This window comes from Anopheles coluzzii, chromosome 2 (genome assembly GCF_943734685.1).
Source record: "Anopheles coluzzii chromosome 2, AcolN3, whole genome shotgun sequence".
Taxonomy (NCBI): Eukaryota; Metazoa; Arthropoda; class Insecta; order Diptera; family Culicidae; genus Anopheles; species Anopheles coluzzii.
In genome coordinates this window covers 51,563,150-51,586,890 of record NC_064670.1, presented here as the reverse complement: position 1 = coordinate 51,586,890, position 23,741 = coordinate 51,563,150, and the positions used below count along the sequence as shown (strand labels likewise).

The 23,741-nt window shown below is 46.1% G+C and overlaps 2 protein-coding genes across 6 annotated transcripts; one reads left to right on the top strand and one right to left on the bottom strand.

Annotated features, from left to right (window-relative positions):
- The first annotated feature begins 209 nt into the window (after positions 1 to 209).
- Positions 210 to 22,899, top strand: LOC120950782 (transcription factor IIIB 90 kDa subunit). The gene is made up of 4 exons (XM_040369078.2): positions 210 to 939; positions 1,003 to 1,107; positions 20,567 to 21,961; positions 22,092 to 22,899. Exons 1-4 carry the CDS (start codon positions 501 to 503, stop codon positions 22,223 to 22,225), a joined length of 2,073 nt encoding a protein of 690 aa, XP_040225012.2. The 5' UTR covers positions 210 to 500; the 3' UTR covers positions 22,226 to 22,899.
- LOC120950781 (BTB/POZ domain-containing protein 6-B) lies at positions 1,439 to 18,785 on the bottom strand. 5 transcript variants are annotated; one of them, XM_040369073.2, is made up of 6 exons: positions 18,647 to 18,785; positions 10,164 to 11,379; positions 7,062 to 7,436; positions 6,749 to 6,896; positions 6,448 to 6,664; positions 1,439 to 4,192 (listed from the first exon to the last, which is right to left on the bottom strand). In XM_040369073.2, exons 2-6 carry the CDS (start codon positions 10,603 to 10,605, stop codon positions 2,957 to 2,959), a joined length of 2,418 nt encoding a protein of 805 aa, XP_040225007.2. In that variant the 5' UTR covers positions 10,606 to 11,379; positions 18,647 to 18,785; the 3' UTR covers positions 1,439 to 2,956. The 5 variants fall into 5 exon arrangements, with proteins under 5 accessions (XP_040225007.2, XP_040225010.2, XP_040225009.2 ...); XM_040369076.2 differs by lacking the exon at positions 18,647 to 18,785 and adding an exon at positions 12,030 to 12,301; XM_040369075.2 differs by lacking the exon at positions 18,647 to 18,785 and adding an exon at positions 11,500 to 11,837.
- Positions 22,900 to 23,741: the final 842 nt, after the last annotated feature.

The following is a 23,741-nucleotide window of genomic DNA, read 5'->3' as shown; positions in this document are numbered from 1 at the left end:
AATAAAACCAGGCTCTGGAAACGGTACTGCCTTTCAAAAACAAAAAAATTGTTGAACCAATTAAATGCTCGATGAAAAAGAGAAAATATTATGACTATTATTTTTGGAGGAATGCTTGCGTTTTTATTTCCATTTTTTAGAGACAATTTCATATTAACACCTTTTTCCTGTTTGCTTAATTTGGCTCAGCAAAACACAAAACGGTGGCACAAAAGGCATCAAACTGCATCTAACTGTCAACTCAAAATTATCTCCCGGGCAGATGACAGCGGTTTGTTTACGGAAAAGCCGTGTTTACGAGCTGCGATGCTGCTTTCTTCTTCTGCCCTACCTGTTTGCTTCCTAGAACTGACAGCTACACTGCACAGTTTTTTCGTACCCTGCTGGAGAATCCTCGCATCGCATTAGCGCTAAACGTATCGAAAGAAAACGCACCGACCTGCGCCTCGCCGAACCGTAGCGGATTGCGGATTTGCGGTCGCTTGCAGAGCGCCGATAAAATGTCCTCCGGACGGAAGTGTAACAATTGTGGAAGTGCCGACATCGAGGTCGACAATGCACGGGGCGACGCCGTGTGCACGAACTGTGGGTCGGTGCTGGAGGACAACATCATCGTATCGGAGGTGCAGTTCGAGGAGAATGCACACGGTGCAGCAAGCGCGGTCGGCCAGTTCGTGGCGTCCGATTCGCGCGGCGGTGCAACGCAGTATGGAAAGTTTCAGGTCAGCACTGGAACCGAATCGCGCGAGGTTACGCTGCGTAAAGCTCGCCAGGGTATTACGCACCTGTGCAGCCAGCTGCGATTGAACAACCATTGCATCGAAACGGCCTGCAACTTCTTCAAGATGGCCCTGATACGCAATCTGACCCGTGGCCGGCGCAATACGCACATCTATGCGGCCTGCGTTTACATCACGTGCCGTACGGAGGGAACGTCTCGTAAGTAGTGTGGCCGGACTGTTTGAAGCCAGGATGATTACTTTCTATGCACACTGTTTTTAGATTTGCTGATCGACATAAGCGATGTGTTGCAGATTTGCTGCTACGAGCTTGGTAGAACTTACCTCAAACTTTCTCAATCGCTTTGCCTCAATATTCCATCCATCGGTGAGTACATTACCTGGTCGATTATTACATTATTTACGCTTCATTGATGGGAATTTTGCTTCGGTTGATGTGGTGATTGGAACAATTCAGTCATTCGATTGTAGAAGCGCTGAGGGCGACAGCCGTGACATTGTTTTCCCATCAAATGCTTAAAGGCATGTTAGAACCTCGATAAAGAGTCTTTTATCACCCGATCGGAAAGATCTGTTAGTTTTGAGATGCAGGAGAAATGGTCCCCATAGGTTCTAATTGTACCCTTGCAAAGAGTATATTTTCAAAGAGAGACCTTTCTCATGTTCAAACACGTACCAATAACACGATAACAGACCGCCTGGTTTGCATCTACGATATTTTATTCAGTAATCGATTCAAATTTGTAATATATATATATATATAAGTATATAGATCGCGCATTTCAATAATATCGTCTGTGACAGTGCCTTCACGGCATGGCATATTCACATTCTTTCCCCACTATAGTATCGCACACACACTCTCTCTCTCTCTCTTTTGTCAGTTAAGGGCACTAGCATAACGCAGCGAATTGGACTGCGAACAATTTTCCGCAAACCATTCGCAAACCCTGGAAACGGAACGATTTCGAGTTTGAACATAAAAAATAACCAACGAACAGAGCAAAATTTTGATGCTTAAATTTTGTTTACGTTAACGCATATGCTCTTGGGGATTAACTTAAGCATGCCAACTTTAACGAATTTGTCTAAATTTTTTGATACCTGACTTTGAACGATGAAGCTTTGCCTCGTGCCCAACAAAACCAAATGATAACAACATAAATATAGATGAACGACATTCGTGCGCAAAATATGTTTTTAGTTGCTTGGCTATGGTATTGTAAGGAATTTGCCACCCATGCACATCCGGTAGCCCGAGACGGGCATCTCTATTTCCCTTTATCAAGTAGGGGTTTGGAGTACGCTTCCGCCCAGGGCCTGTGTGCTATCTATTGCTGACGATGCTGACCCTTATATTTCCCGTTCCTACCACGCTTTAGCTCTATCTTCCTGTATCACTTACATGCTAAAAAGGAAACCGTTTTCTTTGTTCTCTCGTCCCACATTCGCCTGTGCTCACCAACTTCTGGTTGAAGATGGTCTGATTGTGTGTTGACTTCTACCCCGTTGTACCGTAAATCCCTTTTTGGGAAGTCTACTCTGTCTGTGATCGTGAATAGCTGCTTGGTATATGTTACGAAATTAAAAGCAAGGGTGGAGTGTAAGATTTTGTTGAGGGCATTTGTGTGTGTGTGTGGTAAAACTTTAAAAAAATCTCAGTCATAACGAAGGGCGGCCATGCAATGGTCACCATTTTGCATCTTACCAAAGAAATTGCTGCTTTCACTCTATGCTAATGTTAAGAAATTCTGCTAATTTTTTTTGGGAAAAGATAGTAAAAATGCCAAAAAAAAAACAAGCTAACAAAAATGTTTGGAAGACCTAAGACGAAAGCTCTAGAAGAATCAAACCTCGATCTTTGTCTCTGACGAGGGACTAACATGCTATTTGAGTAAAATTATTTCCCTGTTAAGCGACTGCTACAAAGCGGGTGCATAAGGTTAATTTTCTTTTTGTTTCTACGGAAAAGTGTGAATAATGTAGTAATTAATTTTCCCAAGCTCATCTCACCTAGAGCAAAACACAGTGGACATTTCTTGGTAATGTTTGTTTCGCTACTGTGCGTTGAGATTTCTACACAAACGTTATGATTTACACCATCTTGTTGTGCACAGCAGACTGAATAGACGCTGCAAACACTACATATGAATTATATCTTTGTTTCAAAGCACATCTCTGTTCTCGTTTCGGAAAGCGCCGCTAGTGACGGTAGTTCATTCTGTTGGTTCGCCAGTACCTGCCAGTAACTGTTGCTGTCCAGCAGACACGCCTGCAACCGACGGCGGCAACCAATTTGCTATTCCGGCAGCATTAGCGCTGGCCGTTGATGCCCCATCATTGTCGCCCCCGTTTCCAAACGGAGCTACATTTGATCGGTCACTGCTGTGGGTGTTTGACGGTGACGAACTGCCGCCGGCACCCATTAGCAAGAGACCACCACCATGCGCCGAAGAGGAGGAGGAGGAGGAGGAGGATGTCGTCGTTGTAGAAGGTACACTGTTGCTGCTGCTTCCACCAGAATTATTGCTCGGCTGCTTTCCGGCCGTATGTCCCCCGGCAGCGGTGTGATTATTGTTGATCGTATTGTTACTCGCACTGGCGGATATAATGCTGCTCTGCTGGCTGACGCCCATTGGGCCGTAAAAGATTAGTTCCGGTATCTGACCACCCTGCACGCCCGTCCCGTTCGTACTCTCGGACGAGCACTGGAACTGGAAGGTGACCGTACCGACGCTCACCTCGCTCATGCCTTCCTGTCCGAAGAAGCTGAGCTCGGTACCGTCCAGCACGACCGAGGCGGTATAGAAACATTCCGGCTCGATCTGTATCGGCGTTTCGAAGAACACCTGGAACGTGTTGCTCGAACCGTCCGAGAAGAACTTGGTGCTGTTTTCGGCCAGCACGCGGCCGAGCCGCTTCAGCTCAATCTTGACATCGTAATCAGCCGCCCCCGTTGACGATCCGTACAGCCCGAAGCCGACAATGAAGATGCGCTTGTCGACCGAGAACTGTATTGAATCGCACCGGCCCCGGTAGCGCCACTGGTTGCTCCGGTACGCACAGGACGCAAATCGATGGCACACTTGTGTCTTCAAGCCGGCCCGCGCCTTCACCGGGAAGGTAAGCTTCGGCTTGTTTTTGGCGGTAAAGTTGAGAAATATGTCGATTGTCTCCTGGTTGGTCAGTATGCCGAGCTGCGCGACCCGGTTGGCAAACTCCTCGAGCGTCATCGTCGGGATGCGGATCAGGTACAGGGCCTGGCCGAGCAGCTGTCGCTTGTTGGACGAGGTCGGCTCGATATCCATTTTGGTACAGGCGGCATGGGCCCAGCTGAGAGCGGCCTCGAACAGATGGATCTCCTTGCAGTTGAGCGTTTCTCGCGCGAGGATCGTTTCAAACGTTTTCAGATCGATGTCGACAAAGCCTTCCGATTTGATGGCCATTTCTGCCTACGGGGTGAGAATGGAAAATAAAAGAAGGAAAGTGTTGTGATGGACAGAACTTGGACGAAGGAAAGCGTTTGGGGGCCGGGCCATGATGAAAGCATTTTTACAAGGGGGGTGGGGGTGTTGGTTTCACGCTCTCAGAAGACGACCCACAGCTTCTATGGCAGGTAGGTAGTGTGATGTTTGCTTCAACAATTGGAGAGGGCGGGAGGATAAGGCTTAGGTGCATTATTACCATAAAAGAAAGAATCGTGGATAATACATAGGAAGAGAGTACAGTGCCACCCAACTCACTGGGCATTTGAAATACGAACAACTTTACGCAAAAATAGTTCAAGAAGATTCAACGAAATCGAAACCGAAGACACTTCCCAGCGAGCGACCGAACATAGGATAATTGAAACTGCAATATTTTTGGTTGTTTGTTACATTTTCATTCATTTTCATTAATAATTTGCATTCTTCTCTATGAAATAAAAAAACCTAGCGTAAAATCTTGCCGTTACACAAACTGTTACTGAGTAGAGTATTCGTTTGACCCTTTACTAGACAAACTTCAGCAACTAGAGACACAACATCGGTACACTTAGATAAATTCGAGATTGATTTGAGTATTACTATTACACTGTTCGCGTCGACCTTCCTTTTGGGTGTGACCTTTACGATCTATACCTACGATGTTGGCCTAGCTCAATCAACTTGTCTGCCCTAGTTGTGTTGCTTCCTTGGCCAAAATCCTTTATCATTCATCAGTCCCTACTCGCTGCTTTATTGGTTGCTCCTAGCTTAGCTCTAAATTGATATGTAACACCGATGGATTTTCTGATAAACGTTCGATGTGGTTACGCTTACATACAGATATACTTTCACACACACACACACACACGCACCACATACACACAGGCCACAGTAGAAAACATAAACAATTCACAACCACAGAGACACATTGAGATATTGAGAGGCACAAACCCAACACAACAAAATGATAAAACACAATAAAACCATCCGGGTCCCATCGAAAGCGCAACAATCAGATACGTCCGCGGGGTGGACTGAGAATTAAAGCCCTATCCTGAGGCTAACTATTCCTACTACATTGCATCAACAGAAAGAATAATATCAATTCTAGCAACTTAAAATATTGCAGTTTCACTTATGTGTTCTAATAAGCACCTAAAGCATGATGGCATTGCGCAATGGGTATTTGTTAAATCAAGATGTTCAAGATGCAACATTTGTTACCTTAATCAAAATATACACAGGAGGTAGTGAATTAAAACTTTACATTTGCAAATTGGATTTCGCTTGCATGAAGCTATCTTTATGTGTAAAAGGTTTGTCAGGTTTGTTAAGAACCTACAAATATTGATGAATCCTCCACATCATGATGGCAAGGCGAATTTCGAGGCTTGAGCTATTTCTTTTTGTGCAAATTTCGTGTACAATTATAGTACACAACTGTAAGCAGAAATGGAGAAATACCATTGCCAATGCATTTTTGTGATCTATAGAAGTGTGCGCTTCAGAGAGTGTTAAGAAAGAAGACAGGCGCAAGGTGAAGGTAATCACAAAAGTGTAAAAACAGATAAAGAATTAATTGAAGAGGGATTTTCGACAATTGGCACGTAGTAGGAATACAGAGAATAGAAACAGCTACACATCGAGACAAAGGATTAGAATAGACACGAGCGTTAGTAGCATTACAATAACCGGCCAAGAGAAGTAAGGGAAGAAGTGGTAAAACGACTTTCCATTTGGTCATGGAAGCGATGCAAGGGTTTTCGCTATCTACGGTTTGGAGGAATGTGATAGTGTTTGACATGCAACAACGGTTTTCCGTGCAGTTCTGTTATTACATCTTACAATAGAGATTCTCCCTGCATTGTTGGAATAAAGGAGAACGGCACGGAGGCTACTGTCGCCACACAACCAGCGGCAGCGCTATTATTACTGGCACTAGACATCGCCGTCGAGGCTGAGGAGCAGCCAGAACTTTCATCCTCGTCGTCCGGCGTTACCGCACCCGTCGAGCGACGACATGCTGCTTCTTCGTCGTGATTAGTAGGCGACGAGGGCATACTGATGCTGCAGTTACCCAGCGCAACTTTGAGGGATGCTACGGTTTGCCTATCTACGGGGCGCAATAAGCTACTGCTAGTACTATAGCTACGGGATCTACTATTATTGCTACTGATGGCGAAAGTGGTGGTGGTGGTGGTGGTGGTGTTGTTGGTGGTGATAGTACTATCACAACATACCTGCGCATCGATCACTTCCCAGCAGCGCTGCATCAATTCCGGTTCCTCGAACAAGCGCGACTGGCTCAGCAGCAGACAGGCGTTTTTCGCCGTGAGACTAGTTTCCAGATAGTTGACGCACGCCCGGGCCAGATGTGGTACGATGTACTTTTTCGCGACGTACAGCGTTGCCAGCACGTTGTCCGCTTCGAGCTGAATCTCATCACAGTACAGATACCTGAAGCGGGATATAATTTGCGGGTGTTTAGTGCACGGGACAAATGAGTCGTTTTCTATGACTGGCGCACAGAAGACTACTTACTTCAGCAGCGTCAGGAATGCACCGGGCTCCACATCCGGTACCTTAATTTCCTGCTTGTTTTCGGCCAACCCACCATAGAACATGGCGTAGAAAACGGAACTTCCCGTCGCTAGTACATACTTGTGGGCTGGAATCGTTTGCACTTGCTCTGCACACGGATGAAAAAGAAAAGCAAAGGGAGAAAAAACACATACACACAACACGTAATTAAAACAATGCTCATACAATCTTAATGATAATCTCACTCGTACATTGATTACGCAACCGGAGGGAGAGAGATGCCGAGATGCGACATTTGTCTGCCTAAACTTACCGTCGGAACCGACGATGAACCGGATGTCGGCCATCAGATCGTTATTGAACATGGCGGCATTGCGTTCGCGTACGGTCGATTTGTTGGCCTGCCAGTTCGGGTCCGCCGTATCGGCTGCTGTCGTGCTGGAGATGACGCTGCATCCACCACTGCCGAGGACGCTCCCGATTCCGCCACCGTTGGCCAAACAGAACGAGGTGGAACTGAGTGCACCGGGCGATGCAATTGTTGGCGAGGACGGTCCGCTGCACGGTTGCGTCACCTGCATGTTCTCTAGCCGCACGTTCTGACCACCCGCAGCGGCGGCAGCGACACCGGCACCAGCTGCACCAGCACTGTTCTGATGGAACGGGGCCAACACATTGAACATCTCAACTGCAACGGGGCGAAACATGAAGCATGAAGCACAGCATTTAGTACCGAAACCCACAGCACACACAGAAGATTGGCACACACGAAATGGCCGAGTAGGGCAAGAAGGAGGAGACGCGCAAGACGATGCAGCAATTGTATGGGGAATGGGGGAGTGAACACCAAACTCGAAACGGGGTGGAAGGGGGAGACAACGTGTTTTGTCTGCGGTGCTGTTGCCCGTCTCGGTAAGGGGTTGAGAATGACAGGCTCGATTCTACATCGGCCCTTTTATGCGCATTCTAGTACATCGTCATGGGGTTGATGATGACGATGACGTCACAATGCACCGCCAGCTGCGATTAGCAAAATCCAGCCGCTGCAGAAACACGCTCAAGCAAATGGGGCATAGAAACACAAATGCACACAGACGAACACACACGCACAGATACGAACAGCATAGCTACGCGAAGCTGTCATTGTTGCGGGTCGATAGTTCTAGCGCGATGGAAGGGAAAAAGGACAGCAGCATCATCGTTCGATACATTGCCCTTTTGCTTTCTGTTCCCCGCAACTCTGCATCGGTGACTCATCTTTCATCATGCAAAAGGAAAAGAACAAATTCTTCAACTTCCATTCCCCTCAAATGACTGCATCGGTGACTCAGCATTCGTAAAGCAACAAAGAAAGAAAGGGGTTTTTTTCAATTTCTATTACCCTCAAATGACGACAATTTTGACAAAGAACGGTTTTTTAAGCTAAACATCAAACACCAAAGAACAGGAAAGTGAAAATCAGCTTACTGTTGTGGTACGGAAAGACGGAAAAAATTTGCTCCTCATTTCTCTTCATTGGGCGTTGCGATATTTTGGCGTACAGATTGGACATAGTAGTACCAAGCTGCCGTGCTTCTTCCAGACTCGCTTCCGTTTAGAGCAATTTTCTTCGCGAGGTTTTTTTTGGTCCGTTCCGCTTGCGGTTGGGGCGAGACGCGAATTAGATCAGCGTTATGATGTTGCACTTGTTGGGTCGTCGATTCACCAGCCGAATCGTTCGTGCAGGGAGGGGTATAATCCAATTTACTTCTCACACTCTGTGTAGCACCTCACACGGATTCGATGAATTTGTTTAGCAGTGTCGCTGCCTGATTGCGTTGCGTTGGTTTGTGAGCTCTTAAAAAACGCACAACCCCATCTTACTGGAGCACGACACGAACTTCACATCACGGACAGCCATCTTAGTTTTCCCGTTTGCTCGGGGCGATCTATGGCAGCAGTTTCAGCACACTCCTACGACAGCGAAGGTGCGCGTCGACGCGTTTGTTGAAGAGAGAGAAGCGCCAGCTCAACTGAGAGAGCGGGAGCGTATAAAAATGTAGCAACGTTCGAGTGTGTGCGTGCAAAGGGCATTGTTTACATCACTTGTCATGTAGGGTTCTGCGATATTTTACGCTCCATTTTGAAGTTATTTTTTGTTTTATAAAAAAAAATTATCAACTTCAGGGGAAAACACATGAAAAAGGTAAAATTTTCACTTCGAATTCTCCATTGCAATTGTAAACATTACAGCGAACGCACAATGGTGTAAGTGCATTTTCTCCGAATCACCCTCTCTATTCCTGTGCAGTTGGACAACACCAACACATTACCAACGGCATATGTCAAACGAAAAAGTGAGAGAGAAGGGAGATGTACTTTGTTTGTAGCTTCCCTTTTATGCCTACGCAGCGAGCCCCATGCAAAGAAGTGTGAGTGCGCATGCGTGCCTGATGTTGTGGTTGGTGTGTGTGCGTGTGGTGTTGGTGTTTTGTTTTGATTATCTTTCGTAGCGGTTTACAGTGCGACCTGCTGGTTCTCTGCCCTGTCGCACCATTTTTTATTGCCGTTAATCATAAAATCAGCCGCAAACTTCACTATTTAACTTCGCATTATTGCAATATATGCGAAACTTTGTTGGTATAGAGATTGGAATAAAGCTCTCTGTTTGTCCATGAATATTGCTCAAAGTTTGGCAGTCAACATGTGGTCGTCGGCGTAAAAACTTGTTTGGCGGCTTAACCACCCCAAAAATGCATAGTTCGATAAAATGATAGAAAAAAAGAAGATTCGCCCCGAAAGTGGAACGCAACCTTGACCTTTTGGGGCCGAGGCGACAACACTAGTTTGCACGCGGAATGAATAATGGATGGCCCCCGGGGATGGTCTGTTCAATGTCGCTCGATTTAAAATATGCACCGAACGAACCGTTCCACACATGTGCTTCTGGTAAGCGCAACGGATACACTAAAGCAAAACAATTAATCAATGAACCAATGGGCAACCAGGGTGCTTGTAAAAAGACGATTGCTCGATGGTGATTCATGTGTGAAAGGTAAACACCATACATATTTGACAAACTTTCTCAGCCGACAGACACACGCCACACAAAGGGACATGCAATCGAAAGGGAAAATTTATCCAATAGAATTGTTGAAACAATGTATAAGCTCAGCACACAATTTAAAATCTTTGGTTCCATTTTAACGTTTGGCTCAAATACAAAAGTAATAATAAAATGAATTGTTTGCTGATGCAATGATCGGGCAATGTCATTGGGATAATAGCTCTATCGATCTGCTTGATACAATTACTCTTTCCCAATTACGACGCACAACTCATAGAAACACACACACACACATAATAGACACACCTTTCCCTCCCTCCATCCCCTTGCTCGGGAAAATTATGATAAAAAAGAAAATAGGCCACTTACTCGGAATTCCTCGTTCGCAGTTCTCCATCAGGTCGGCCAGCATTAAATTCTCAAAGTTTCGCTCGCCGTACTCGACCAGCGGATGGTATCGATTGACGAAGCCACGGGCGGCCGCCCGGCGTATCCTGCGCCGCTGCCGTACGACACGTCGAACCTCGCCCTCCGCTCCACCTTCCGGCACCACTTCGTCGTACTCCTCCTCGCCGTACTCTGCCTCGTCGTCGTCCTCGTCGTCGTTGTGGCCTGTCTTGACGCCGAGCCCTTGCAGCAGTATTTTAGCGCCCGAGTCCACCTTCTTGAAGTTGTCGACCAGATCGCAATGGCTGAGCGTTGCGTACCAGGCGGTGGAGTAGCCGACGATCCAGTGCAGCACCTGCCGACCGATGTGATCGACTAGAGACTCGTCCTGCAGTCCTATCTCTACCATTCCTATGTCCACCATGGTGCGCACTGCGGGTCCTCACACTTGCACCGACACACACACGCGCGCGCGCCCTCGCCCGCGGCCCTTCACTCAAAACCACTACACGATCACGACACGAGCTATATCGCGGCTGCCGCGCTTTGTTCTAACACATGCACAGTGCGCATGGGATGTTAATTTGCAACCAATTTTGCGCGACCGTGTGCATCACAGATCTGAGGGAGCGCGCTGAGAACACTTGTGGAACACACTGTGCAATTCACGACACACAAGATGATGATTGGTTTATTTCAGCCAAGCAAAACCATTACCGGATTAGCATTGTTTTGTTTTGTTTCTTTGTTGTTGCGACTTTGGCTTACTTAAAAGCTCCTTGACAGAGAGAGAGAGAGAGAGAGAAGAATCCAAGCGCACGAATGGGTACACGCATCAATTCAAACACCCATAAAAGTATGGTGAAAATGGTTCTGTGTTGGTCAGCGATGGGTGCGCGCGCGGATGTGCGCTTATCGCTCGAGTAAATGCACAGCTACCCTGGCTGCCTGTAGTAGTAGTGGCAGGCGTTTGAACAGAGTGTAATAATCTGGACGACAATGGCACTGCACTATCACGCTTGTTTCATGTGAACGGTGAAGTTCCGACTTTTTCCCACTTTTAGTCTTCCCGTACATGGGGTAAGTGTGTCCCGTTTTCAAACCCTGAAGGCACTTTACGTTAGCATCACCCTGGCACACAGTGTTGTGCTAATGGGCAAAGTGTGACAAAGGCACTATTTAAGGCTGTTGTTTAGAACTGAAACGATAGCGAAAGAAGAAGAAAAAAGATTAAATTAATATTCCGATTTCTATGAAGGCTTGCGCGTGGTCACTGCAACAAAATAGATAAACAAACCAAACACACACACACACATACATCAGTATTAACACGTGAATGTGACCCCCCACCTCAATATCGCAGCCAACAGGTACCAAAAAACACCTGTACGGGGTTGCACGGTAGCACTTTACTTAATCAAACCAGCAAAACAATAACAAATGCGTTGTCCTCCCTGCGTTTCCGCAACCCGCTACCCGCTGCATGTTTATCCTTGGCGACGCCGACTTGGACACGGCGACGACGACGACTGCTGCTGCCTGCTTGCCCGCTACTATTGCATTCGTTTCGCTGCGCCCGGTGGAATCGTTAACCCGCGCTCTCTCTCTCTGTGTTTCCCTTCTGCCCGCTCCGCACACCAACCCCACGTTTTGTCGCTCCATCCACGGCCAGAACCAAAGCTAAATTTGCAAGCTGACAATGAATAAGTAATGGCATTGTGAATGAGGGAACACATCCACACACACACACACACACACACAGACGAGTGATATGGGTGAGGTGCTGAGCAAAGGGAAGCAATTGTGTGTCAGCCGCGATATAGAACCGCTAATGGAGCTCAATTTGACCTGGTTATAATGTCCAGCGCACTGTGTCCGCTTGAGCGGGAGAGCGGGCGAGCATGGGGATGCGGTGGGGTGCGCTCGGTGGCAGCGGAGTCCTGTGGCGTTTGTTTGTGAGGGTGCACAGAGACGGTAGGAAAGGCAACTGTCACGGTTAAACGATTGCTTATAATCAATTGGTACACATGCTGTTGTTGTTGTTATTGTTGTTGACGATGATGGTTGTGGTGCACTTTGGCGGTATTTATGACGGAGAAAACGGAGAAAGCAATTCAGTTCAATGCCCATCTACCACCGTACTCACACACTTTGTTGGATCGGTTCTCAAAGGTGCGAGCCAACACACTATAATTCGATCCATATTGGATGTCCAGTTAAGCGTCGTTGAAAGGCACCCGAGACACTCGGCGACACCATACCGATGGGTCAAAATTCTACCACGAAAAGCGTGTCTTGGCTCAATGCGCACAGGGTGGAGCAGAAATGGAATAGCGCGGGGTTGAATTCCAATGCCCCAATGCCGTCGTGTCCTACCTTGGACGCTGCTGCTGGAAGAGGCGATAAGTTGACCTCTGCCCGACTGAGATATGGTCGATGCGCATTAAAACCGTACGCCCCAGTGCGCAGCGGAAGATAAGACGGTTACGATACGGGTTCGGTCATGTTTGGTCCCCGTTGGTGGTTTAGGTACACTTCGCGAATGTCCGATGGTTTACATCGCTAAGTTCTAATGTGCAGCGGGCGCTCGCTTCTCCGGGCGGGGATTTGTTGTCCCTAAGCTTAATTCTCACTTACCTCTTATCGGTTGCTTTTCCATTGTGGGTTTGCATTCTGTTTGCGATTGTGGTAATGATTGAACGTATGCTTCTACACCAACAACGTACTGAAAATGATGGTGTACGAGCGATTCGTGGGTATAGATTTGGTAGCATATTTATTGTGGTATCATTAGATCCTCATTGCTTGATGGTTGATCGCTATGTTTTATATGTTTCGTCGATTTACTTAAATTGCTTTTTGAATCTTGAAACATTTGCAATTTTAAAAAACCCTTCGGCTAAAAATTATATTTAGTCTTGAAGAGTTTACTATTCGACATCTAAAAAATGTGTGAGAAAGAGTAAACAAGAGACGAACTAAAAGAAAACTTTAAAAACCATTGCAAATCATGAGTTTTGTGCTGAAGTATTACTTAATTGACTAATTTTCTTTGGTCGATTTCGTGGTAACCTGTCGTCAACTCGCTCGACTTGCCTGCCAACCTGTCCGTTATGGGTTTAATATGTCCGTATGGACCGTGTCCGATTCCCCTCACACCGTAGGACTGACTATTTTTCTTCTTATTCTTCTTCTTTTTGACGACCTACGCGCGGTCAAGCCGGCCTATACAGGTATTCCCCGATATACGCTATTAATGCGGACCGGAGGCAATAGTGTATCTCGAATATTAGCGTAAGTCGAATTTCGGGATTTTCAGTCAAATTTAAGCCAACTTACGTATAATTTAGCTTGAATTGGTAGTTTTTAGCCACTAAATAAGTTGATCTGATTTTAACTGAAGATTATAATGTTATACATTTTAAAATGGTTTTTAAAATTCGACCAAAAGGGATATAACTTTGCATTTGACATTCGATGTGTTAAATTAGGAGCGGTCCCGTGGTACAGCCGTTAACTCGAACGACTCAATAACATAACCGTAATGGGTTCAAGCCTAGAATGGACCGTCCCCCCGTAGCAAGGATTGACTATCCTACTGCGTGGTAATGAATTAAGTCACGAAAGCCTGTATAGGTCAGCATGTCCGCGTAAGACGTTACGCCAATTATAAGAAGTGTCAAATTAGTACAATTTTCTCAAAGAACTGTCAAATTTAGAAAATAGCGTATTGCGAAATCGCGTATGTCGAATATGGCTTGTATTGGGGAATACCTGTATGGGCTTTCGACACTTAATAAGTACCATGCAACCGGAGCGTCAAGTCGTTGCTACGGCGAGACGGTCAATACGAGGCTTGAACCTACGACTGGGCATGTTGTTAAGTCGTGCGAGTTAACGACTGTAGCTCGGCGCAGTTCCCTGTCACTGGCTATCCTACTGTGGGTAGTTATTAAGACAATGATAACCAGGCTCGTTAGTGATATAGGCAGGAAGGCCTTGACCGATTACGTTCCTTTCTTATTATCCAGTATGAATATTAAATAGAAATTTGTTTTCCGTGTACAGTTTTCAACACTTAAACAAAATGCACAATGTTTTGCTACAAAATTCAAATAATACACAATCAAATGATCGAAAGCAACTTTATATGTTTTGCATTATGTGTAATTGCATCTCTGTGAAGTATCATGACTTTTCGTTTTGTTCATAAATAACGATACGAGAAACTACAATTCTACTTCATCGGTGGATTTGGCAATCCATCGAACACATGTACGTTCAATCAATACCGATATTCTGACAGAAACTTGTTTTGAAACGAGAACGTTTCAGGAAACGGAGACATTTTTCAAAAAGATGCGTTTGATGCAGAAATTGATCGTATCTACGGAGGCATACAACAAGCATGTGTTGTAATACTTTTTACATGTCGCAATGCATAGTAATTACTTCAAAGTCAACCGACCGGAAGAACAACATTCGATCGGAGAAGCGAATAGGAGTGTTGTCGTTCATCTTCCCCAAAGTTCACGGGCGTACATCATATCCATCCCAGCTCTGTACATGGTTTCCAAGTGTGTGAGTGTGTGTGTGGTTGCGATGCAAGTATGTTTACTTTACACATCGCTTCCTGCTTCCGGCAGAGGGCAGCGGCAACATCTAGACGGCCAACACCGTACCTTCCAGAAGGTATTGCAACCGCCAACTCCAATGCAAACCGAGAGCAAACCGGTCCCTTTTCGAGTGCGGTAGTAGAAACCAGTGCGCACAGTCTGTTGCAAGATTAATCGCCATACGTTTTACGCGGTCGATTTAATGCGCCGCCGCACCAGTGTGTGTCCCGTACTACTAAACTAGTGTGTTTGCGGGTATGTGTTTGATACGGGCGCCCATGGCTTTGGGGAAGAAAGAGACAATCGACCAACTAACTTGCATTAATATGCTCGACAAGCTGGCTGGCTGGCTGGCTGGGTCGGCGGCACAGATTATGCAACCGGTTGTTACTCCAGCTGGCGACAATTGCAGCGAGTGTGTATGGACATTGTGCAATTTCTCTAATATTCCAGCATGTTCGGGCGCGCGTGAGCTTTCCAAGCTGATGCTCAAACCTACTTTACGGTTCAAACTCGGCACTAACCACCGTTGCGGTTCAGACAAACACGTTAACTTGGTGGAGATGTCGCTGAGACAAATTGCCCTCCCTCGTCGATCCTCCGGCTAGGGATCCTGCGTCCCATTTGATCGTCAGCCCAGACTGGCCAGCCATTGCAATCGAAAGTGTAGAGTGAGGAAGAGACAAAGGGGAAATGCGGCAAGTGATTGTTTAACCCGCGATGACACTCGATGATGGAAGGAAAGGTACCGAGCACCGGTTGCCACCTTACCTACCGACACTGCAGCGACGCAATGTTGCAGCACGACGTGCAGCACGTAAAAACCGTTAAATGTTATGAAAATATGTGTGCTTTGCGTACGCATCGCCAAACAGTTGGGGTTTGGGTTTCAGCCGGGGAAATGCGGTGGGTGGTAGGTAGCTACGCCCAAACGGTGGTAGTAGGCGATCACGCAAAAGGGATCGTTAGTTGATCATTGACGTGGTGTGTACGTGAATCGTTCAGGGTAGGGGGTAAGGGATGTAATTGAGTTGCATGCGCAGCACGGAAATCGATTGCATAAGACTGGGCTGCTGGTTGCGCTCCCAAGCGAAGCGTAATCCGACAATGCGTCAATGGGTAGTTAATGCTCCATTTAGAATCCAGGAACGCATTCCTATGCTGGCTTTGAAATTGCACCAGAAAATGAAAGCATTGAAGGGGTTTGATCAAACTGCTTCTGGTTATTTTTGGGCGAAAAGCGTTTTATTGCTTAATAAGTATAGGCATGGAGTTGTTCGGTTCGATGAAGAAATCTCCTCGATCGCATATATTCTCGCTCACTCCCTCTCTCTCTCCCTGTCGTCTAAAAAGTACCACTCAATTTTAACTATTTTTGAGGAGGTTTGTTTCTGGTGAAATGCCGAAAGCACGTGGGCAAGAAGTTGTCATGCATGCTGCAACTTCAACCAATGCCAAATCGCTTACCATCAATCATCGCACTGTATGTGCGTGTGTGTGTGTCCACATACTTTTTTTTCGGGGTGATTTTGTTTGGGAATGCTTTCTAGCATCGATTAAGTGCGCCACCAGTCAGTCAACAACCTCACCGACCGGCCTACTGACGATCAGCTGAGAAGAGACAAGAGAATGTGTGCAACCGTTACACTACACTCGCGAAGGAGTTTCAACAGGGGGGGTTGGGACCTCCAGCCAAATGTTATTTTAAATCTGCCCAAAAAAATGAATGGCGATCGTCGTCGTGCTGTCCCGTGTTGCCGCTGCTGCTGCTGCTGCTGACCTTTATCGCTCACTGATGGTTGACTTTGACATGACGGTTTGGCTCGTGGCAAGGTTAAAAGACGTGTCCGTAAGCCAGCGCGAGCGAGATCAGCAGCAGCAGCAGCAGCAGCGCTCGGCATTCCTCCATCTCCCAAGGCCATCGGACGGAGTGGACCGGGTAAGTGGCAGGGGTGCGTGTGGCTACGCAGCCACAGTAGAAGTTGAAAATTATGTTATGAAGAAAAAAATAAAAATAATATGAACCGTAAAGTGTGTGTTGCCGCGGCCGCTGCAGTAAAAGAAAAGAAGGTGGATAGGCGAAAGAGAGCGATGAGAAAACACACATCTACGAATTGCTCGCTGACGCCTGAAGGACAAGATCTGAGGGGTTTTTTTTCCTTCTACACTTTGGCCTATGCATGATGTTGGGTGGACAGACATCACGGGGGGCACTACTGAATACAGAAGGAATAAAAAACGCTCGCAATGTAGATACCACCTGAAGGACGGTTGCGCTCCTCTTGGCGACAACCCTCCCGCTTCACGCAAGGGAGAGTATTGCCGAATTTGGGATGGTATCGCATTTTTTTGAGCGCTTCTGGGGCAAAAATACCGTTTTGTCAACGCTGCTGGCACGATTCGCTCAACATGTGCCGGTTGGCGAGAGCGTAAGAACATACAGGCGGGTTCGTCGCTTGTTGAAGTTCTTTGTTTGGCGTGCATGCAGACAGTCGCAAACCAGGCAAACGATGAGATGTTCTTGTAATCCAACACCGTATAAAAGGAGTAGCCAAGCATGGTTTCGGAAACTATGTCATTCTAAAACACACACACACACACACGCACACACAACTATATTTAAAGATGATGAGTAAAAGTAGTGGTTAATGAAACACGTTTTGCCCTTCGTTTGTTTAATGTGCGTAAAGTCAGCCGTGTGTGACTACGGCAAGAAGACCGGCACTACTGTCTCATAATTTGCGTCGCAGAGCGTTACCACGGACGGAAAACCGATTTCTCCTTAGCACCATTCCGTCGTCGATTAATAAGTGTGACAGACACGATTTCCTTTCGATTAGCGCAAGTAAAAACAACCAACGCGGGTAGTACAACGAGGCCATGGCGGGGTGCAAGACAACAAGTGGTGTTCTAGAACTCGTTCACCATTCGCCCCGGACAGCAGAACCATCTCGAAGAATGTCCCCGTTTGCCGGGTTAATTGTCGCCAGCTGAGAACGGCTGCCCCCGTCACCATGATGGTCAGTCACCACCAGCTACTGACACAGTTTGTCAACCGTCGTGGAGCAACGAACCTAATGCCGCCACAGACAGAGGCATAGGGCGAGAAGGGTTTAGTGTGGCCCCGATGTTTCGACGATGTGTCGTGAGGTTTCAATAAATTTGCTTCGTTAAAAAATCCACACCTTTGGCCAAAGTGGTAGAAGTTGCAATGGATTCCCTAGATCGGAGTGCTCCGCATCAAGTTGTTTAGTGTTCAATTGTGTTTAAGCAATGTGCAAACACAAAATCGGTCGCTACATCCGTTTCTTTGATAACACAGTGCTTCACTAAACCTAGAATTTTACCCTCCCCAACCAAGCCACCAACTATCCTAGCTTTTATTTACGAGCTAAGCGCCAAGTTGAGCGGCCGAAGTTGGTAAGAAAGCTGTGGCGCGCTGCGCCTTTTTGGCAATGCCCCTATCCATTTCACGGTCAGCTGCTTGTATTTTTCGTAGCAGCAGGTTTTTGATCTTCGCTCGCATTTTTGCCGCACACACCATCTGGCTCTGTGGTGTGTCGCAGTTTTGAAGGTCTCTGGCGCCCACAGCTCTCAGGGCCTTGCACACGCACACATGGGTCTGCGAATGTGTTGGAGCATTTTATGTGATTCATCACGTCGTAGGGGAAGGTTTTTCTTCCGTTTTTATGTAAAAATCCGTCAAAATAAAATGATGGATTGCGAAAAAGGTGCGTTTAATGATGATTGTGTAATGTAACGCTCCGCAACATCACTTGCAACATAGTTCGCTCACTTCACCACTGTAGGATGCTTTTTGTTTTTACTCAAAACAAGTATTTTACTCACAGATCGTTCTAAAATCGGCCACTATTATTTACACGAACGTTCTTTTACACACACCAACACACCTCTTGCGCGCTTGATGGCGAGGCAGCACCATCCCACACGTTCGCTTCCCTTCGATACTGAAATCAAACTGAGCAGTCGCCGCTTCGAATGTTGCTGCTGGTGCTGCTGCTGCTGCTGCTGCTGGCAACGATTAGCAACGCAGCAGCCGCTGGCCGGTGCTTTCCGTTGGCGTGTTTTTGCATCCCCTACCCAAAACAAACAACAACAGCCGCCGTACACACGCGCACATGTACAACTTGTGGAAGTGTTGGTGGGGGGGGGGGGGGGTAGTGAATCCCCACCGTCTGCTACCTTTTAATGCTCCCCGCGCCGGGGAGTGTTGTTGTTGTTGTTGGGAGGATTGTTTTGGCGTGGCGATCGGTTTTCGGCGATCATGCAGACGCGCGGGGCCAATTTTTCCATTCTGTTACGGTGATGGCACTACGGAGAAAAAGAGACGGAAAAGATGATGGCACTGCATTTGCACATAGTGTTGCAACAAGATTGCATTAAATTGCACAGCCTTAAGATGCTCTTCTCCCCCCTCCTGTACGCTCTTTTCTGTTGAATGTTTCTTTCTGCATGGGAAGGCGAAAGTATGACCAGAACGGAGGAGACAAGGGTCACGATCTGCAAAAGGTACGATCGCTATGGATGTTTGTCACCGTTCGTGTTGGTGGTGGTGCGCCGGTTATGTTCGATTATCGTTTCCGTTGCAGCACGACCGTGTCTCCGGTGCGGTTTAACTCGGATGGACGCTTTAATTTGAATCTAAATTTTTGTTCACCTTGTGCGAATGTAAACATCACACGTATCGATATGAAAGCCGCTAGGTGGTGTTAGGAAATGTGTCGCAACATTTATAATCATATTCTATTGAGGGTTTGTTGGGTGTGTGTGTGGTTGTTGTGAGTATTTCCGATGATCTGCCTGCCTGTCTGCCTGCCTGGCGGCCTAGCTGGTGCCCACGGATGGAGAATATATTTGGCAACGAAGCTGAAAATGTGACGGCCACAGCTGATCGATCACTCGAACGTGGTGTGGCCCATGTAGTAATCGTTGCGATTTTAAAGTCAGCTGAACAATAAAGAGTGAATTGCCAAACACCGGAGCAATTTTGAGAGAAGCAACAAATGGTGGCTTGCTAATTTTAAAGCTGTTGTTTTTTGTTTTTTGCATTCACACCGGAATAGAAATGTACCATTGAGTTGGTAGAGCAGTGTATGAAGGTGGGTGGTTGCAAACAGGAACTAGCTTGGGCTGTGAACTGCATCATTGCATGAGAACTGGTCGTGCTCGCTTCCACCGGTGCATGGATTATTATGCTGTCGGCTTTATAGATGCAGCCATAGATGAAAGAGTTACTTTTACTTTCCCGGTTCAATTGAACCGGTTTGAGGGCATTAGGTTTTAGCATTTGCGCCTTTGAAGGGGGGGTTTTCTTGTGTGTTTTTTCTCTTCTGTTGCTCGTGTTACATAAATCTCGCAAAGGCAGAGGTATAAAATATCGTCTGTTTTGTTCTACTAGTTGAGTAATTACTTTTGTACTAAATTTGTTTAAAAATTACAACAGCAAAAATATTCGAAAAAGTTTGATACGATCAGATACGGTAATGGTGCTACTGAAAATAAAACAATTCGCTCAATAAATGCACCAATGTATTTTTTTTTACACTACGAAGCTGAAAATTTACAGTTCCTTTTTATAACCAATCTTCCGCTGGCTGTAGTAAACTCGCTTCCTTGTACTGTAGCCTTTGGTTGAACCGAGCAATCATGGCCATGGTCATAACCTTGAAGAGAATTCAATCATATTGCACCCATACATAACGAAATATTAAATTCTTTTCCTTTCCTTTTTTGCTGTCGTCATTTTAGATCCCTGCATTTACATCATGCGCTACGCAAACAAGCTGGAATTTAAGGAGAAAACGCACGAAGTGTCAATGACGGCGCAACGCTTGGTGCAGCGCATGAAGAAGGATTCCATACACTCGGGCCGGCGTCCTTCGGGGTTGTGCGGGGCCGCCCTGCTGCTAGCCGCCCGGATGCACGATTTTAGCCGCACACCGAACGACATCGTACGCATCGTCAAGATCCACGAATCTACGCTGCGCAAGCGGCTGTTTGAGTTTGGCGAAACGCCCAGCAGCGCCTTAACGGTGGACGAGTTTATGGCGGTCGATCTCGAGGCGGAGCAGGATCCGCCCGCATTCAAGGCTGCCCGCAAGCGGGACAAAGAGCGCCTCCAGAAGCTGGAAGAGCAAACGACGGAGTTTAACCAACTGCAGGCGGAAATCGATGCTGCGCTCGATCGCGAAATGACCCGGCTGGGGAAGAAGCGCAAGGTAAAGAATGTGGACTTTGACGAGTTGCAGGAGACGGGTCAGTTTATAGAAGAGTCCACGATGGATGTAATAACCGAGTGTTTGAAGGAGGAAACACCGGGCAGTGGTGGTGGTGGTGGTGGGCGGGAGAAGAACAGCGCAAACAGTAGCAAATCATTTATCCCGGAAGGTATGCGCCCGGACCTGCGAGCTATCTGTGCGAACACTGAGAAGGAGCGTCCGGCTGGTGAAGAGCTGGGCAGCGGTTCATTCCTGCTGGAAGGTGATGTCGGAGAGGGTGAACTATTGACCGAAGATTTGGACGATGATGAAATCAATGGGTACATAATGACGGAGGAGGAGGCACGAACGAAGAACATGCAGTGGGAGAAGCTGAACGAAGAGTATCTGAAGGATATGAAGATAAAGGAGGAACGGCTGGCGAAGGAGCGCGAGGAAGGCAAGCCGGAAAAGAAGAAGCGGCGGAATGTGAAGAAAAAGATGTTTGGCCCATCGCCATCGGCCCGCGAGGCGATCGAGATGATACTGCAGGAGAAGAAAATATCGAGCAAGATTAACTATGACATACTGAAAACGTTAACGGATGGTGATGTGGCCGGTTCCGCGGCAACAGCGACCACTTCCGCACCAACAGCCCTACCGGTGGAGGCGAAGAGTGAAATAAAGGGAGAGATAAATCCCACCAGCAGCAGCAGCAGCCCATTGTTATCACCAGTGCGTGGTATCAAGCAGGAAAAGAAACCGTTCGATGCGCCGGTGGCTGATGCGGCCGGTAGAAGCAATTTGAAACCTACACCAAACTTTGGGGCCTCGTCGAGGAAGAAGCATACGGCTCAGGCAACGCTGCCTGTCGTGTCGTCGGCGGGTGCGGATGACGACGAGACGGCCAAAGTTACGGAAGATGGGACGACCAAAACTGGTCAAGGTAAGCAGGCAGGCAGGCAGCGTGTGTAGGATGCTCTGTCGGGTAGCATTGACATTGGGCTACTTATGCTGAGATGATGTTGCTGGGGTCATGTCTTTGATGCTAACGATTCTTTTTATTATTGTTGCAGACACCATCGATGACTACGATGAGGAGGGCGATGTGGAACCGGAACCTGAACCAGAACCGGAACACAAATCACTGGCTGACATGCTTAACACCGGGGACGATGATGATTACTATGGCTACGATGACGATTACTAAAGAGCAATATGGTAATGCAGGGAATAGGGATGTACAGTTTATCTTTATTTTAATATTACGATAAGTGACGTTTTTAGGGTCTTATGTAGAATATTATATGATATTTTGTAAGGTGAATCCTTTGTTCAGTTCGAATTAGTGACTAGTGAACATAATTAGAGAAACCCCAACAACAGTAACAGTACAGTAGGAATTTTACTGTTGGACGTTTTCTTTTTTTATCTCGCGGCTTAGACGTGCGCTTGCTGGCTGCTGATTTCGACAAAAATAGTCAAAAAATGTTATAGCATTTTAGGAAATGGAATAAGGAAAATTACAAACTTGGCAGTCAAACAGAATACACTGGACTTTTGTGTGTGTGTGTGAAGTCTGCCAAAAACTAATGACTTGTTATAGATTGGCATTTATCTCGAAAACGATGTATAAGCTACGATTTCGGGCTGTTTGGAGAATCCCTGAAGAAAATATATGTACAGCAGCTAATTCTCGAAGTAAAAATCAAAAGTATCGATCGAAAATTAAGCCTGATAGTCATTAATTGGCTTAAGCTAAGCAGGTAAAGTAGCTTTAGTTTTTTTATAATTTAATAATACCGTTTCTCATCATAATATTAATCTCGATTGGATACAAAAATCGAATAAAAGCGATAAATAATACACAACATGTGCAATTGGAACTATTGCGTTATTTTTTTGACTCCGTGGGAAGGAATATGCATTTGAGGTAGAACTGCAAATGATTTTTTTTTTATGAAACTAGCCAGAACATTGTAAATGGCACTCGTTATTATGAATGCTTTGTTTATTAATGAAATTTCATTCCCAAACGGAACCGAAAGACAACAGCATCTTTCAAAAGAGCAGCAAGAACAATTGCACCATTTGTTTTATTTTTTTGCAACATTAAAGTTTCTTTCGAAAAACTGTAAGCATTTACTGTGGTGAACTAGTACATACAGTACTCAAACAATAAAAAAGCATTTTCCCCCCAATAAGTCAGAATTGAGTAAATTATAAGACAATCTCGGTTAAGCTTTTGTAACATTTGCGTATGTTTTTATTATCTTTTTCATTGAATAAAGTTGAGAAAACATTAAAACAAGTGTGGAATAAAGTTAGCTAAAGATAATCAAACAATGGTGATGGTATGGTGATCGATAGTTTGTTACTACAGTTTGAATTTACTAGATGCAATTGAAACTGAAGTACTATTGATCTTTTTGAAATTGTCTTTTTTGACAAAGCGAAAAAAAATCGCTCCTGATTGAATTAATCTCATGCTGTAATCATCTTGTGTGCGGCGTTCATGCGACCGTGATTTTGTAGAATGAGCCATCTAGTAATTTTTTGCAACATTCTGTTGCCATCATGTTAGCACTCCCAATCGCACAACAGAAAATATGCAATAGTACCGATCGATTCAAAATTGAGTTCGAAAATCTGGTTCGCAACGGTTCGCTTCGAACGAGCCCAAATCAACTGTCAAACTTCGGCAAACTTCGGAAATGGTTTCGTTT

What these genes read in the sequence shown, in the direction of transcription:
- LOC120950782 (XM_040369078.2), top strand. Translation starts at nt 501, where the DNA reads ATGTCCTCCGGACGGAAGTGTAACAATTGTGGAAGTGCCGACATCGAG. An exon ending in CCTCAATATTCCATCCATCG is followed by an intron (nt 1,108 to 20,566) that starts GTGAGTACATTA and finishes TCGTCATTTTAG; the next exon opens with ATCCCTGCATTTACATCATG. An exon ending in GACGACCAAAACTGGTCAAG is followed by an intron (nt 21,962 to 22,091) that starts GTAAGCAGGCAG and finishes TTATTGTTGCAG; the next exon opens with ACACCATCGATGACTACGAT.
- LOC120950781 (XM_040369073.2), bottom strand. Translation starts at nt 10,605, where the DNA reads ATGGTGGACATAGGAATGGTAGAGATAGGACTGCAGGACGAGTCTCTA. An exon ending in CTGCGAACGAGGAATTCCGA is followed by an intron (nt 7,437 to 10,163) that starts GTAAGTGGCCTA and finishes GCCCCGTTGCAG; the next exon opens with TTGAGATGTTCAATGTGTTG. An exon ending in GGGAAGTGATCGATGCGCAG is followed by an intron (nt 4,193 to 6,447) that starts GTATGTTGTGAT and finishes CTCACCCCGTAG; the next exon opens with GCAGAAATGGCCATCAAATC.